Here is an 18148-nt window from a genome sequence, read left to right on the forward strand (position 1 = left end):
CAAAACGGTACAGATAGAAGGCTGTTCTAATGTTAGGTCATCTTACCTTAGTGTTCCTTGGTAAATATTTCAATATTAACATGAGCAGAGTGGAATAAAGAAAGCGTTTAGAAGTATTGATATTCAGAACGGTAAGCACGCACTGCTTTGTTCATGACCCCTGAAGATCAGCCAAGTTGAAGTTGAGTTTAAGATTTTGCTCCTAAATTTCAGGTAATTTCACCTTTTCCAAGTGTGTTACCATGTGTCACAGATTTGGGTGTCATATGGTCAAACGTCAAAAAAGGGTTTAATACATTTAAAATTTGAAAAAATATTGATTTACAGGTGAAATATAAAGTTTAAAAGTCAAGGTCAAGGGTAAAGGTGGAAGGAGGTGGCCAAGCAACTGCCTGTTATAAATGACAAAGCATGAAACTGTCATAAGGGCAAACAAAAAATGTCATACGGACAAATGATTTTACCGTATGACATGTTGTTATACCACATGACACAGAGCATTTAACTGAATTTAGTTATTTCTTAATTGTTTTATCACATATATAGTTTGTACAGCTACTATGAATTAATATTAACATATATAATATATTTCTGCCTATTTCAAGCATTTTTTCACATTACAGATGCCTCTCTCTAGTAAGGAGAGGGGTGCACATTTCCGTGCAAAGCTAAGGGCAGATCCTGCAGCTAGAGAGGAGAACCTAGCCAAGAGGAGGGAAAGGTATAACTGTGAGAGTATATGATACGTCTCAGATGTACTCGTCTCAGATTTACTCATCTCAGATGTACTCGTCTCAGAAATAATTGTCTGGCATACTCGTCTCAGACGTACTCGTCTCAGATGTACTCGTCTCAGAAATAATTGTCTGGCATACTCGTCTCAGACATACTTGTCTCAGAAATACTCGTCTCAGAAATAATTGTCTGGCATACTCGTCTCAGAAGTACTCGTCTCAGATGTACTCGTCTCAGAAGTACTCGTCTCAGATGTACTCGTCTCAGATGTACTCGTCTCAGAAATACTCGTCTCAGAAATACTCGTCTGAGATATACTCGTCTCAGATATACTCGTATCAGAAATACTCGTCTCAGAAGTACTCGTCTCAGATGTACTCGTCTCAGAAATAATTGTCTGGCGTACTCGTCTCAGACATAGTCGTCTGAGATATACTCGTATCAGAAATACTCGTCTCTGAAATACTTGTCTCAGAAATAATTGTCTGGCATACTCGTCTCAGACATACTCATCTGAGATATACTCGTCTCAGACATACTCGTCTCAGATATACTCGTCTGTTTGTCTCCACAATGTTACTGTTATTTGTTATACGTTTTTCGTGAAAAAGTGATGAATTTTTTTATATGAGCTATTACTGTAAATTATATGAGATTAGGTTGTTCATAACCTTTTGATAGCAGACATGAATGTTACTGTTCTTTTTTAACTGAATGTTAAAAAATGAATTTTTCACAAGTTATCTCACTGTTGTAAATCTGACTGATATTGTCATGTATTACATATAGCACGTCCTATGTGTTCCTTTTACTGAAAGAGAGTTGAGTTGACTAAAATAAATGTTCAAGTATTGGGAAATATATTCTACTGTTAATCAAAGGTTCACTTGAGATGCCTTGTGTTTTTTTTAAATCATTCTGAATTGGCCTACATCAATTTATTACATTAAAAATGCAATGAAACATTGAAATTGTACTATGTCATACGGTAAAACAAAATATGTCATATGGTAAAACATTGAATTTTAAAATAAATAAAAATAAATACTTTGTTTGTTTACATTGTTCATGAAAATAATGGAGGAGTGATATATATATATATATATATACATATAACTTCAAGGCATTTTTGACTAATTTCTAGCAAAAAAATAGAACAAATGTCCATAGATGACATGCTGTAGTCGTTAAAAAACAAAATATCTAGTATTTGTGGTGTAGGTGTTTATATTTTGCAACTTGTTATAGAATACTTACAGATCAACTATTACATTCTTGGTTGTATTTAACCATGTCATGAATATCAAATTTAATTTATTTCAAAAAATCACTTAGTTTTACCGTATGACATTTTCAAGGACTGTATACAAAGAAACACATTAAAATGTCATATATTGTTATTTTTTATAAAGGGCACTAATAAAAACAAAAAAAATAAACATAGATTTACACAAAAAATGCTATATTTAATTTTTTAATTTTTAATTTTTTTACTGTTTTGAAATTCTAAAACGTCTAAAATATATATATATATATATACACACACACACACACACACACACACACACACACACACACACACGTGTGTGTATATATATATATATATATATATATATATATATAGTGTATATATGTGTGTATATATGTGTATATATGTGTGTGTATATGTATATATATATATTATATATGTATATATGTGTGTATATATATATATGTGTATGTTATATTTAGCATTTTATTTGCAGCTAATCGCTACACCTGCTTTTGTATGCATAATGTGAACATTATTCATACGAGTATACCCAGAATTGCATTAAAATCACACACAAACCATATTGTAACAGTGTTTTTTTTCTCTTTATTTTTGATGTGTGAAATGTTTGTTTGACTGTTTATCATGACGATACAAACTAGGAAGTATACAGGACAGCGTCATCCAGAAACGTGCAAAGTGAGATGATTGACAACTAACGTTATTCGTCAAATGAGAGAGCGCGGAGATAACTAAATCAGGAATAGGGAGCTCGTGTCGCGTCAGGGCGTCAGAGCTCGCGCTTGATGCCCTTTCAGCTCTTCAAAATTGCATAATGGTAATTCTGAATCTGTATGACAAATTATTTTGCAATCATGTGAGAATAAAGCAATATTTCTCCAAATATGCGCAATTTTTTTACTAAGAGCCCTTACGGAATGGACGCTGCTGTTCAGTGAAGCGATGTGAACAACACAAAAACCGCAGCAGACGTGAGTGAATTCATTCGTGTTGATAATCTATTCACAATATAACGTTAAGTTGGCCGAATGGTAGGAAGTTGGGATGATGGATGTATGGAGAAATTTGTATCCAACAAACAGGAGTTATACTTTCTTTTCTCATTCTCATCGTGTGCATTCACGATTAGACTATTTTTTTATGCTAAACGCTGACAGACATAGAATTATAGAATGCGAAATAGGAGTGAAGGACATATCCGATCATGCAGACGTATGTTTAACATTACATTTGGATAATGACCGTAAAGAAACATTATGGAGACTGAACACCAGTTTTTTAAAAGATGGTGAATTTCATAATTTTGTTGAAAAAGAAATTAGAGACTATACAGACTATAACAATGACACTTGCACTTCTCCAAGTATATTATGGGACGCCTCAAAGGCCGTTCTTAGGGGAAAATTGATTATGTGGTCATCTTTGAAGAAAAAAGAAAGAGAAAGGCGTATCAATGATTTGACCGCAGAATTAAAGACCCTTGAAAAAGAACATATGCAAAATAGTAATAATGACTTATTAAAAAATATAGCAGAAATAAAGCAAACTTTAAACAGGACTTACGAGGATCAAATAGAAAAGAAAACCAAATTTATGAAGCAAAACTACTATGAAAATGGTCCCAAAGCTAAGAAACTTCTTGCTTGGAGGTTACGTAAACAGCAGGCTGATAGATTTATACACAAGGTGAAAAACCCCCAAGATGACATTATACGCTATAATTTGAAAGACATACAAAATTCTTTTACAGCTTTCTATACGCAACTATATACCCAACCACACCCAATGGATCAAGAAGCTACAAGCCGTTTCCTGTCCTCGCTTGACCTACCATCAATAGGAACAGAACAGAACGAAAGGTTAAATCAATTAATAACAGAGGAGGAAATTAGTAGAACAATTTCTAAATTGAAAGTAAACAAAAGGTGAGGATGGTTACCCCGCAGAGTGGTACAAACATTTCCGACAATTAATTATTCCCCAACTTAAAAATTGTTTTAACCACGTCTTAACAGGAGGAGAAATACCACCATCCTGGAAACGGGCGGTGATTTCAGTTATCCACAAACCAGGCAAAGACAAAATTGAATGTGGTTCGTATAGGCCAATATCGGTTTTAAACATTGATTACCGTATATTTGCAACAATATTAGCCAAGAGGCTTGAATCAATTGTCCCTGAACTAACAGACACAGATCAATCTGGATTTGTCCGAAACCGACAAACTCATGATAATGTAAGGTGGGCCCTCCATCTTTTTGATAAAATGAAAAATAAAGAATCAATAGCCGTTAGTCTCGATGCTGAAAAAGCATTTGATTCCGTTGGTTGGGAATATTTGTACCTAGTTTTAAACAGATTTGGATTTAATAGTAAAATTATTGGATGTATAAGATCTTTGTATGACTCGCCATCTGCCAGAATTAAAATAAATGGGGACCTTTCCGACACTGTGAATTTAGAAAGAGGCTGTCGACAGGGCTGCCCCCTTAGTGCGACGTTTTTTGCTCTCTTTATAGAACCTCTTGCTCAAGCAATCAGAGAACATAAAAACATCTCAGGTATTACCATAGGAGACTCGGAACATAAAGCATGATTGTATGCTGATGATATCCTCTTAACATTATCTAACCCTAAAGTGAGTTTACCCAACCTCTTGTCCTTACTTAAAGAATTTGGTACCTATTCAGGATACAAATTAAATTTGCAGAAAACTCAGATTATCTCATTTAACTATCACCCATCCATAGATATTATAAAATTGTCAAAATTCAACTGGAAAAATAACAAAATAAAATATTTAGGAATCCAAATTCCAAAAGATCTTTCTAGATTGTTTGAAGAAAATTACGCTATATTGACCTCAAATATTAAAGCTGATATACAGAGGTGGTCTCTGTTGCCAATGAGTATGTATAATAGGATTGATATTATCAAAATGAATGTGTTACCAAGGGTTCTCTATTTGTTCCTGGCACTGCCAATTCGGATACCACCCAAACAATTTTATGATTGGAATAGAATGATGTCACATTTTATTTGGGCAAAACAAAAACCAAGAATAAAGTTCCACACATTGCAGTTGCAAAAGGAGGAAGGCGGATTGGCTTTGCCATGTTTGGAAGATTACTATAAAGCAGCACAGCTGTGAGTATTGATAGGCTGGAGTGACCCAACATGTGAGGCTAAATGGAAGGAAATAGATCAGTCATATTTTGACACCCCCCTACAGTCCATGCTCGGTGATAAACCTCTTCTCAATAAACATTTAAATTCACAATTGCTACCTTCCTGGATAACAGTACCAATAGAAATTTGGTTTAAAATACTAAAAAACAGCAATATTGAGAGGAGTGCCAGATTTTTAAGATGGCCAGCCTATGATTCTGAGTTTTTACCTTCAAAGACAGATTGTGGTTTTGTGCATTGGTCTCAAAAAGGCATTACGGGATATTGGGCTCTTTCAGATAAGAAGGTTCTTAAAAGTTACTCACAACTTTCAGAGACATATAATTTACAAAAACATGATTTGTTCCGATATCTTCAGCTGAGGCACTATTATGACAAGAATATAAAATTTATGGAAGAAGAAGTTGGACTGGTTAAACTTCTGTTAGAATCTTGCAAAGGTAAAGCTCCTAAGAAACAAATATCAAAGGTATATACATGTTTACAAGCTACAAGAAACCTCTCAACCACATATATTAGAAAAACATGGGAAAAAGAAGCAAATATATTAATTTCTGAAGATGATTGGTTGAACATATGTAAGACTGCCATGAATACCTCATCTTCTGGTACTTGGAGGGAGTTTACATGGAAAAACATTGTACGTTTCTTCATTTCACCATATGTTAAGAGTAAACAATGTAAAGATCCAGACAAAGCTGTGTGTTGGAGAAACTGCGGTGACATCAAAGCAAACCATTTTCACGTTTTTTGGAGCTGTACCAAAATTACACCCTACTGGTCAATGGTGGTAAAAGAAATAAAAAGCATAACTGGACTGAGCTTGCTATGCGATTTCACAATAGTCTATTTAGGTAATCTACCTCAAGAGCTAACAAAATCAGAGAAGTATCTTCTGTCAATACTATTAGCTGGTGCAAAGAAAGCCATAACACGCAAATGGCTGTGTGAAGATGTTCCCTCCAAAACAGACTGGTTTCAGATCATCACAGACATTCGCGAAATGGAAAGACTCACATTCTCAATAAGGTTGGCCTCGGACAAATGTAAACATTATTGGAAAAAATGGGACAGTTACATGAAGCAGAACTCTGCCTTAAGGTATTGACAAGTATTACTCTAGTTTATTATGCTGAAATATTAAGTGTAATAGTCTAATGATATTGTGTGTGTGCAAACTAGATGCTCTGTGTTTCTGTTTTTGTTTTGTGGTCTGCTGTTTTGTTATTTTTGTAAAATAACATTTGTGAAAAATAAAGTAAAAAAAAAAAAAAAGTTGGCCGAATGGTGAGAGAAGTAGGTTTTAGTTTCACTAGCACTGATGTGAAGCTCCGTTAAAGCATATCACTGCAATGACGGACATTGACCGGGAATTCACAGTATAATAACTGTGAACGGGGCATGTCATCATAAATCGATTATATTTAGGTGTTTTGCAACTTCAGTGTAGTGATTTAATGCAACTTCAGGAACGTTTACTGCTTTCTTACCTTCTAAAGATAACTGATGTGTGATGATCACTGAAGCAGTTCCTGTTAGCAAGTGCTTTCGATGTGAGAGCGGAACATTTTCCAGCCGCGCCAGCCGTATTGATTGGCCGGACTCGTGACTCCCAACAAATCAGATGGTCGATGGGCGGAGCTTAGTCTAGGCCAGGCTAGTCTGGGGTCTTCTGCTGTTGTAGCCCATCCGCCTCAAGGTTGTGCCTGTTGTGGCTTCACAAATGCTTTGCTGCATACCTCGGTTGTAACGAGTGGTTATTTCAGTCAAAGTTGCTCTTCTATCAGCTTGAATCAGTCGGCCCATTCTCCTCTGACCTCTAGCATCAACAAGGCATTTTCACCCACAGGACTGCCGCATACTGGATGTTTTTCCCTTTTCACACCATTCTTTGTAAACCCTAGAAATGGTTGTGCGTGAAAATCCCAGTAACTGAGCAGATTGTGAAATACTCAGACCGGCCCATCTGGCACCAACCATGCCACGCTCAAAATTGCTTAAATCACCTTTCTTTCCCATTCTGACATTCAGTTTGGAGTTCAGGAGATTGTCTTGACCAGGACCACACCCCTAAATGCATTGAAGCAACTGCCATGTGATTGGTTGATTAGATAATTGCATTAATGAGAAATTGAACAGGTGTTCCTAATAATCCTTTAGGTGAGTGTATTGCTCTAACAGGAAAAAACATGCAAAATTGTGTCAAAATTCTGGTCTTGGTTAGTATGCTCGTAAACACAGTCGGTTATGTCTTACTGTAAATAAGCATATAATGTGTGACAGTGTGACAGACAGTATAATAGCTAGCTCTAACTCTAGCTTTTAAAGTGACATCAGCCATATGTGTCTGTCTTTACTGTTGTTGTCAAAACAACAAAAGATAGCTTTAATTGTAAGGAACCAGGATTGATAGCCTATGTATATAATTTAGTCAGGACTAAAAGACTATCCAGTGTTATTGTACATTTGAATACTTTATTCAGTTTCTGAATGCTAGTGTTAGACCTACCCAAAAACTTTTCTCTTTATTTGTATCTTTATTCTGTTGTATTTGTGCTACTTTTTTCAATTTAATTCAAAGATTGAAATCAAGCTTGCTTGTGTTGTGTAAACTCTTAACAAAATTACCCCATTGTAAAATGCAATGAGTGAGCAAACAGTGAGATAAATGTAATAAAAAAATTGTCTTAAACCTATGCTAAATGCTAAAGTGTTTGTGTGTGGGTAAGATGTGTATGTCTGCTCTTCCCCACTGCGGAACTGTTTTTTGATGGTCGTTGAAATGAAAAACAACTAGTGCAAATGAAAATCTCATAGCACACACAATCACATCTTGTACAGTTCAAAAAAAAATTTTATGGAGTAGTAAGGCTGCACAATATGAATCAAAGGATCGAATGTACCTGGATCAATTGTAGACCTTTTTTATTTTGGTCAAGTTTTGGCTGTGTAAATTGTGACCTGTCTTTGGTCTTTTAAAGACATAAGCCTTTTTTTGTTGTTTTGTGATGACATAAGTGGTAGGGGTTGAAACAGTGTTTTGTGGTCTAATCACCTTTTATCCTCTGCAGAACGAGAGATAATAAGGGATAGAGGGAGATCAAAGCAACATGGATGGAAAGGAAAAGGGTTGGAAAGCGTGCTAGTGAAAGAGTGAGATGGAATGATGGTAGAGGGAGAAAAGGAGAGACAGAGAGCATGGCAGCAGTACAAGAGCAAAGTTCCTCTACAATAGTTCAAACACTCAGCACGCATGATCTGTCCTCAATTCAGAATGAGGTCAGGGGCCAGTTAAAGCTCTCTCTGTGTCACTCTCTTGTCTGTGTGACTGTGTGTATGACGAATTCTGCCTGCAGATCAGATTATCTTGCCCTCTCACAGAAAGAGAGTGAGAGCATGGATGGAAGCTGCAGTGTGAAATGATTATGTAAGTGCCAAGCACCTATTGAAATGGGATGATTTTGGTTATAGTGTTTCAGTATTTTTCCTCTAAACACTGTTTCACAGATTGTGTTTTGCTAATGTACGTGCTACCTTTGCTTTGGTTTAGATTAGTTCCACCAGTGAACCCACTAGTGAATTCACCGGTGCAGATAGACAAACAAACAAACTTGAACACACTTCAATTCCAGACACAAACACACCAGGGCTTTGATGTAATCCTGTCAATCTTTTCTTCTGTTCCGCTGGAATTATCATATTTTAATTAGGGCTGTGACGATTACCACATTCCCGCAGTAATGAGATGCCTACCGCGTGGTGAGGTCATTACCGCAACATTTTTATTTATTTTTTTGCAGATAATGTTCAATTAAATACACAAACAAAGGCATACAAGACAAAAGCATAACATAAACAGCTGGAGTTAGATTTTAATTGCAAGTGCTTATAGCGATACCTCTCTTATGTGGTATAGGCTATAAGTTACAGTTAATGGCGCAAGCAGCCGGATGACATTATTCAAACAGAACATTGGTGACTGGCAAAAGAAGAGAAAGCTACTGAAAGAACAAGCCGTGCTCAACATGCCCCAACATTGCTTAGTTCTGGTGAGTTGGGCTAAACTTCAATTCCTATTTAGACATTGTTTTTCGGGTAACAGTCCAAATGCAACTTGTTGAAACTTTGAATAATTTATTGTACAAAAAATGGGTTACAAACGATGACAAAAACTGTTCCATAATAACTATTAAACTCAAAAGATATCGAAAAAAAACAAAGTTATAGAAATAAATATTATTTCATGTTATTGTTGTTAATATGTTTATTAGCCTGTGTTAATAATTTGAATTTTTCAACTCAAAAACGAACCGAAATAGCCTATTGCATCATCCCATAAATAACTGGGCAAAAATGATGGATGTTAGGGATGGCCGTTTTAAGCAAAAATGATATTCGATGATCGCTGGGAATTATTTGATTTTTATTTGAAAATCACACCTCCCCCCCACATGCTCACCGGTAAAACTGTGTTTGCTCAAACCCCGCTCCGACATTACATTTCACTGTACTGTACTATACGTGTTGTAGCCATTAAAGAAAATGCGTTTAGTTTCATATTTATGTTGAAATAATATAATGTTATTTTTTATTTTATTTAATTTATGTTGATTATATGAAAAGTGAACAGCATGAGTAAGATAGGATCATAAGATGGGCAATATATCGGGAGACATATGGAGTGGGTCAGACATGATTTTGACCACTTCATTAAGTTTTGTTTTGTAAAACGAAAGCCCTTCTTTAAAGTGAATTTCATTTAGCATAAATTGTATCTTAATTTTAATCAATGTTTCATCAACCAATTGCCTGGATTTAATAAATAAGAAGCAGTAATAATATAGCAGACAATTTAATCAGGTCATGGGGGCGCCAACGCGATCACTTGCTCGCTGGGTTGGAGCAGTTAACTGCCTAACCGCGTGATTTGTTGCTTCACTGCGGTAGGAAAAAGGGTAGTCTCACGTAGCCAGACCTTCATACTGACGGCAGAAGGTCTGGACTCTCTCAGCTTTTCTTGGCCAAGGACCATCCAAGAGGACATTTGACTGACATATAACGCATCCAATCACAGTTCATTTTGTTCCGCATCATGTTTAGGGGCGTGAAAATATAATGTCGATGTCTCTACAATAACAGACCGGTGTGCATCTAATAAATTATTCATTCAAGAACGTGCAAGTTTACTGCAACAATGGAGCTGCGAACTTAACATACTAAAGTCCAGCGTTTATTTGAACCTGGTAAGCGCTCATTGTCAAGTTGTAAACACAATGGCGTTCTTCCACGAGGGATTTTGGGATCACGCATTTGTTTCCAGGCGGACTGTTAAAGAATGCGACAAACACGTCTCGCAGACATCCTGTAGAATTCAACAAATCAGATTGCGACTTCGAAACTCCTGAAGTGTTTCCAGAAAAGTGTACCATATGCATCAGATGGGCGTGACGTCTGAGGCTGAGACAAGAAAAAGGGGGGCTCAAGTCTCTGTCCTTTTTCAGAATTAATCAAAAGTGCCCCTCTCAAACAAATATCAAAGATAATATTGTGGTCAATAAAACAAAATGCATTTGATTATAATTAACATGTGTAAAAAAACTTCAAGTTTCTGTCAGTCTGAGGTGTCGTTGCCAAAACGCATTGCTATGGGTTGCGTGCGTCACTTGCGTGTGTCTTGCTTCGGACTTGACTGAGGGGGTCAGTCTCCATTTTCGAGGGTCTAAAAACCATAGTGTGGACGGCAGGCGAAACTGTAGCAAAAGTTATGCGTTTTAAAGCGAAAATGCACTAGTGTATATGGCTCGACGGCAGAAAAAAATATAATAATCAAAGGTAGTATGTCGATTCAGTTAAAAATCCACATATTACATATTTTAAAATATTACATAATTCATTGATGCCTGTTTGTCATGTATAATACACCGACCAATCATCATCTGGCACAAGAAGTTAACGTTTTATTGGACAATGTGAAGTGGAGCGGTAATTTTCTGGTCATTCATAAATCGTTAGAAAATGACATGGACTGACGAATTTACATTTATGAAGCGATCTGAATCTGCGTCGTTGAAACAATGGATGTTAATTGACTACAAAGCACTGCACAAAACCAGCACCAAAAGTAGCATTAATGGTAAGTTATTATTCGAGTCTCTTGTATTTAGTCTATCTATTTATACACCGTTTACCATTTGATCAGACTATCATAGTTGGTTTAATGATGCCCAGGCGCCACCTACAGGCCTATTATGTGAAGTGTAGGCTGACAACAACAGGCGAAATGGTGACATCAAAGGACTTTATTATTTTGACATTTTTGATAAGCATGCAGCAATAGTATGATCATGATCCTTCAGAAATCATTCTAATATGCAGATTTATTATCAATGTTGGAAACAGTTGTGCTGCTTAATGTTTTTTTGAAACCTATGATACTTTTTTCAGGATTCGTTGATGAATAAAAAGTAAAAAAGAACAGCATTTAAGGCTACAATGTAATTTTTTTTGCCGCTTGGGGTCGCTAACCTCTTATAATAACAAAGGCGAAGACTGATGACGCAGTGAATAAGTAGAATCATGGAACTTGATCTTATAATTTTAATGGAAAATAATGTTAATGGATGAGTGAATACATTCATGTTTTTTAACATGACTGTGGTATGAAGCAGGTCGCGATCGCTAATGAGAGACAGATATCAGCGCCACACGCGAGTCCTGCGGATACAAAGGAATGAGGACATTTCTTTCTACCGAACTACCCGCAAGTGCTGAATTACTACTCAAACTTGTCAGTTTATGTAACAAATTGAAATTGTGAGGTAACGCAGCGCTGTTTCACTAGGTCTACACTATCACACTAAACTGCATTTGAGTGTGTTGAAAGTTATAATGTTATTCTATGTGTTAGTTTGTTGGCTGTATGAGACTAGCAGTAAGCTAGATCAACATTAGAATAACATACTGATCATATTCTAACATCTCATCCCGTTGAGCTTTATAACATTGATTCGTTTTATGTACATTTGCTCACCTGTCTAATAAAGTACATGCAAGAGAGGCGTGTGTCAAGTCGAAGTTTGTCGCGGACGTGGAGCTCTCGGCATCTCGAAAACGCCACACTGATTAGATATTGATCCTCGTTTTATTTTTATTTTTGTCCTAAAGTCTGCTTGCCATGGTCCATAATGTTTGAACGAAACGACAACAGCGCGAGCGTGCCGCTAGATACGTTACACAGTTGGCCACGTCTATCGCCATGCGGCCATGGTTACTATGGCAGTACAAGTGAAAACCAGGGATAACGCGGATATTATTATTACATTGACAGGCGACAAGTGACAAGGGACCGGCTCTATTTAAACATTTAGGATAACGTAAGTACACAATTGAAAGAAATGTATAACACTGTGCAAGTGGTTTTTGGATATTTTGATACAAAATTCTTGCATATTGTACCTTTAATTAAAATAGAAATTCTTTACTATCATTTTTTTTTTATCAATTTAACACAGCCTTGCTGAATAAAAGTATTGATTTATAAAAACAAAACAAAAACAAATGACTGACCCCAAACTTTTGAACGATAGTGTATTGGTACAAAATATTTCTATTTTAAATAAATGCTGTTCTTTTTTTTACTTTTTAAACTCAGAATCCTGAAAAAGTATTAAAGGTTATAAGTATATTAAAATAGAAAACCATTATTTTAAATTGTAGTAATGTTGCACAATATTACTGTTTTTTTCTGTATTTTTGATCAAATAAATGCAACCTTGATGAGCATATATGCCCCTTTTTTACATTTGAGCCCCTGCCCCTGAGGAGTTCTCTGCACATCCCTGCTGCTTGGCCAGTTACATCTTATTTGCTAGCATTTTTTAATCTGTATGAAATTGGCCATCCTACTTTCTAGCTATCATTATTGATATCATCTATTATAGAAACCATATTGTTTCAGTTTCAACAATTTGATGTAATAATGGTTATTCACACAATGCAAGTTCAATCAAAACCAATTCCAATGTGACTTTGGTTCTGTGAACTGTCTGATTCTGATTCCAGGCCAGGATTGAGCAGTTGTGTGTGATTATATAATAAGGAACGCGGTCTGACATCTTTTCCTCTCCTCGCTTCAAATGCTCTTAAAGTGTCTTGTTTTGCCTGTAGTATTCATATATCATTATAATGTTCCTGCTCTCTGTTTCATTGTCTGTGTGGTGTGGTACTGGCACGCACGCATGCATTTACGTCTGCCTTTGTTTGTATTAATCACGCTCTGTGCTGGAGTCTGTGTGTACTGTTTATTTAAGCTGGGTAGACCATGTAATTGATATGAGGGATACACCCATTCTTGTTCTCAATGGAGTACAATCCACATATTTAGGCGCACCCATTTATACATAAGCGCTATAGTTTTAAACCTCAGTTGTCTAGTTTGTCTTAATAATCTTAATGACCTTATTTCACCTCTAATTGTTTCTTACTTATTTAAATTCAAAGTATGTGCAAGATATTGTTGATATTAGTTTTTATAAATGTATAACAGACACAGTCTGCAGTGTGCGTGATCTCTGGGGAAACTAATGCGGATGTGTAGATGTGATATTGTGTGCATGTGTGTGTTTTTAGTGTGTTCATATGTGTCTGATCTCTGGCTTTGGCACAGGATGGGAAAGTCTTTTTAAGCTGTGTGTGTGTGTGTGTGTCCATGTGGTTTTAGTGTGATGTGTACTATTGCCGTTTAGGGTTATTGGGTTTATGTGTGTATATGTGTTTGCTCTTGATCAGTCTGAGCTACAGGAAGGCCTGTGAAGTGAACCACTTGATCACACAAAGTACAGAAAATCACCCCATTAGTGCCTCATTCAAAATCCGTACATGTAGGGCTACATGATTAATCAAAATAAAATATAAGTTTGGGTCGCTTATAACGTGCATTTGGGAACTCAATATGTGGCAACCATAAGTAATGTCATTTTACAGTTGTACTGTTCTCTCAGTGGGGTGCTGTTCAATTATTACTTAGTTTCTTTTTTGACTGTGAAATATTACAATAGTAATGTCTTATTTAAATAGTAATAGTAATAATAATAATAAAAACATATTATTCTTTTTATCATATCAATATATAATCCCAAACTTTGGTCTAGGATGAAGCATTGGCAACCAATCACACTCAGTATTATTGCTGCGTTGTAGAATCAGATATAACACAGGAAGGACAGATGTTAGGTTGACTTAAAGCGAGAACAAGAGATGTGTGTATGTGAGATTGATGTGAATAATGTATTTGTGTGACGTTCAAGCACCTCTCTTTTCCTCTTATATCGCACAATCTTTCCACCACCATCAAGGTCAGTTCACTACTCGCACTCTTGTGTGAAAAGGCTCACTCCTGTACCAAGCACCGCAAGGCACTGTTGCCTCCCTCCAGCACTCAAACATTGCCATGGTTATACTCATCTTTGGTCCGAGAGGCCTGTACTTATCCGATGATTTGTGGAGTAATTGCAGAGATCATGCCCTGTCCTGACTGGCCTTGTATTACTGGTTGTTTCATTGGACCCATCCTTAATGGATGTCTAGTGCTGGTGATAAGTGCTGGTTCATATGTCTATGGGGATTCTCAGTCATCCATGACATTGTATTGTATTTTGTAGATTTTATTGGACAATGTTTTTTTCCTCAATTGTTAGAAATAAATATGTTATGAGTGTTGTTTAAAGTCAACTTTTTAGGCAGTGCAGCCTTTCCAAGATTTTGTTAATTAATGCAGTAATTATTAATTGCTAGTTGATGTTACACATTTAGTTTGACTTCATTCTGGTTTGAAACACCCACTTTTTCATGATCCAATTAATTCCCAATGAATAAAATTAAGTCTTGCCCTCCTTATGAATATAAAGTGTCTTGTATTACTGGAATTCACCCATCTGAGGTCTGTTGTGTTTTGTTGATGTAACTACTGTAAAATGTCAACTTAAGTGTGTGTAAAATGATGAATCCACTTCGTCAACCTTTTCATCCTGACATTCTTTTGAAATTAGATTAATCTTACCCATAATTCACTTCTCCTCCTGCTCTTTTCTTCCTCTACAGAGGTCAAGAGTCTCACATCCGATATGAACACATTTACCTGCAGGACCACAGCAGCCAATCAGAAGTGGAGTACTCTGAGATGAAGCGTCCTCGCTTGGAAATCGGGACGGATTCTCTTATTCGTCGCTCAGCCCATCGTCAGCCCCTCACTGTGGGTGGAGCTGAGGAAATGGGAAAGGTCAGCAAATCTAATTTACAGACTGTTGTTAAAACCCAGATGCCAGATTAGTAACTATTGCTGCTAATTACTGGATATTTCTGCCTTTGGCTGGAATCAAGATACCAGTGAATTGCCAATTATAGTCTACAACCAAGAACTTGTTTTAACTTTTTGTCTCAAATCTACACTACGACTCAAAAGGTTAGGGTCAGTAAGATCTTTTTTTTTTTTTTTTTTTTTTTTTTTTAATTAATACTTCAGTGATGCATTAAATTGCTTAAAGGTATATATTTGTTCAGTGGTTTTGTGTGATTGGCAGCAAGCACAATATGGCACACAATCTGGCTCGATCGTACACGTGGGGAAAAAACAAAATTCAGAATCGTGATGCATAGGAGAATAAGAAGCTTTAAAGTTAACGTTCTGGCTCTGAATCCTCAGGCTTGTGCGTTGTGATTATTGTGGGATTAGGCTATAGAAAGGATGCTGCATGCTGAACATGGATTGATTGTAGAGAAGAGTGATAATAAGGCTGTTCAGCAGATTATCACTTAGTCCATATTTATTGGCATCGTAAATCAGCTTGTCATTTTCCGTTGGCCTGAGTTTTTATCACCCGGTCAACACTGCCATTTACCACCACACAAGCCTGCTAAGAACAGCAGTGTTTCCCATACATTGATTTATCTGTGGATCACCTCTGCGTCTCAGTTCACAGTGAATGAATGCAGTGAACTGCATGTGCTGAGTTTAGCTTGCATGAAGGAATGCAGTTACGCATTATTGTTGACATTTGCATAGTTGTCAATTACAGCATTTCACTAGATTTGTAATGAGACTCGTTTGTAAACTTGTTTTCCACCAAAATAAAAGGTTGACTTCATTTTCTGTCAAAATAAAAGCTCGGCATGCCCCCGAACCCCCTTAGAGGGGCAGAGGACCACCCACCAAAGTTTAACAAAAATCCTGTGGGAAACACTGAACAGATATGTGTGTCTAGATACTGTTTGGGTTGTGAGTGTCTAAAAGCATCTTAGAGAGTTATGTCAGTAATAGCAGAATCTCTGACTTCTGACTCTGGCAGCTGTGGCTTTATTTGTTAGGTTGTGAAGGAATGAATATGTGAATGAATGTGGTGTAACGGTAAACGGCACAGGCAGATGTTTGGAATAACTCTGCAACATCTTAAGAACTCTCTTTTCTAGGTCAGGGGCTTTGTGAAGGGTGTGTGTGTGTGTATGTGGAGTATATGCAGCCTCTTTATAACAACATACTGCTGCCTCACACCATGTGAGATTCATTTCTGGTGCTTTACAACTGTAGGTGTCACCAGACTGTATCAGGTTTTGCCAAGTGTACATCACATAGCCAATACTGAGAGTGTTTATTGACTGCTTGAGAGACTCGCACTATTCTCTTCCTCAGAGGAACAATAAGACTCAGGAGATGAGTCAAATTGTGCGGAAAGAGGCACGATGCTGTTGGCAAAAGTTTTAAAGCATTTGTTGCAGTGGTGCAACGTATCAGAAAACTCACGGTTTTTGAGTCAGGCCATCCTTAAAAATATTTTGGTTTGCAGTAACAGCAAAAAATACAAATAAAAAGGGCCGGTAGGTCTATATATATTTTTTCAAGATTCAATGTAAAAAAAAAAAAAGTAAATTTTTGGTCATGGTGATTACGTAGGTATGAATTTAAACAAATTTGCATATCGTGACGTCACTGACTGGGTCTTCAACCTGTGCCTTCAGGCGCACCATTGCAAACCTCATTCTGATGCAAGTTATATAGACCACAAACAATTTGAAATCTTTGTCAAAAAACAGGTTTATTGCATTAATTCCAGCTGCATTCATTAAAAAAATAAAAAAAATAAAAATGAGGCAGAATCAAGAAAAAAAGAAGCCACTAGATTTCAATGAAAGTGGATTTTCAGAGGGAAACAAATAAATCAAAATGACTTTAGAATTCACAAAATTCCTTCAGGTCAGTCGACGCGGTCACCGTTAGACTAGAGGGGAGATGGGAAAAGATCTGGGCACAGTTTTTCCAGAACTTCGTGCCAAGTTAAAGTGTCTTCGAGGTGTTTTAATGCATTTTGATTTATTTGACTTTGAACGATGACCGCGAACATTTTATTTACTGTAGCCGCAGCCATCATTACCAAGCGCGAAACATTGACAGTGAATGAAACGAAGCGAACGTACAGGCCATAGTGTGACATGCGTAAACCAATGGTGTAAACATAATCATAGATGACGCCACAGGTTTTTATTTAAAAGAATGAACGTAGCCTACGTTTGTATGTAGGCCTAGGCAATTTATATACACAATATACTTACTAAAATATAATTAATATTATTTTATTGCATTTGTATTAGTTGTTTGAAGAGTAAAAAAAAATTGGCCGGTCTTAACGCAAGTTTACAACCGGCAAGTCGTCGGACTAAAAGGAAAAATAAATAAATAATTGGGTCGGTCATAAATTGACAGGGTCGGTCGGGTTACGGCAAACAAGAATATTTTTAAGGATGGCCTCACAGATAAGATAATTTTTCGGACCAGCAGAAAGTTCAAACATTACTAAAGACAAGTGACCAGTCAGTAAAAAAATAAGAACAAATACACTAATGACAAGCATAGATAAATTACAATATAAGAAAGTTACAAATAAAGTAAGATCTAATAATAGT

At 36.5% G+C, this 18148-nt stretch overlaps 1 protein-coding gene across 1 annotated transcript in view; it reads left to right on the forward strand.

The window, feature by feature from the left end:
* The window catches only part of ncor2 (nuclear receptor corepressor 2), a 121705-nt gene that overhangs the window by 40460 nt on the left and 63097 nt on the right, over positions 1 to 18148 (forward strand). Inside the window, exon 4 of the mRNA XM_081349567.1 lies at positions 15296 to 15473. Coding sequence (XP_081205693.1) covers positions 15296 to 15473 — 178 coding nt within the window. The remainder of the gene's footprint in view (positions 1 to 15295; positions 15474 to 18148) is intronic.

The sequence above is a fragment of the Scardinius erythrophthalmus genome, assembly GCF_964197995.2.
Source record: "Scardinius erythrophthalmus genome assembly, chromosome: 20".
Taxonomy (NCBI): domain Eukaryota; kingdom Metazoa; phylum Chordata; class Actinopteri; order Cypriniformes; family Leuciscidae; genus Scardinius; species Scardinius erythrophthalmus.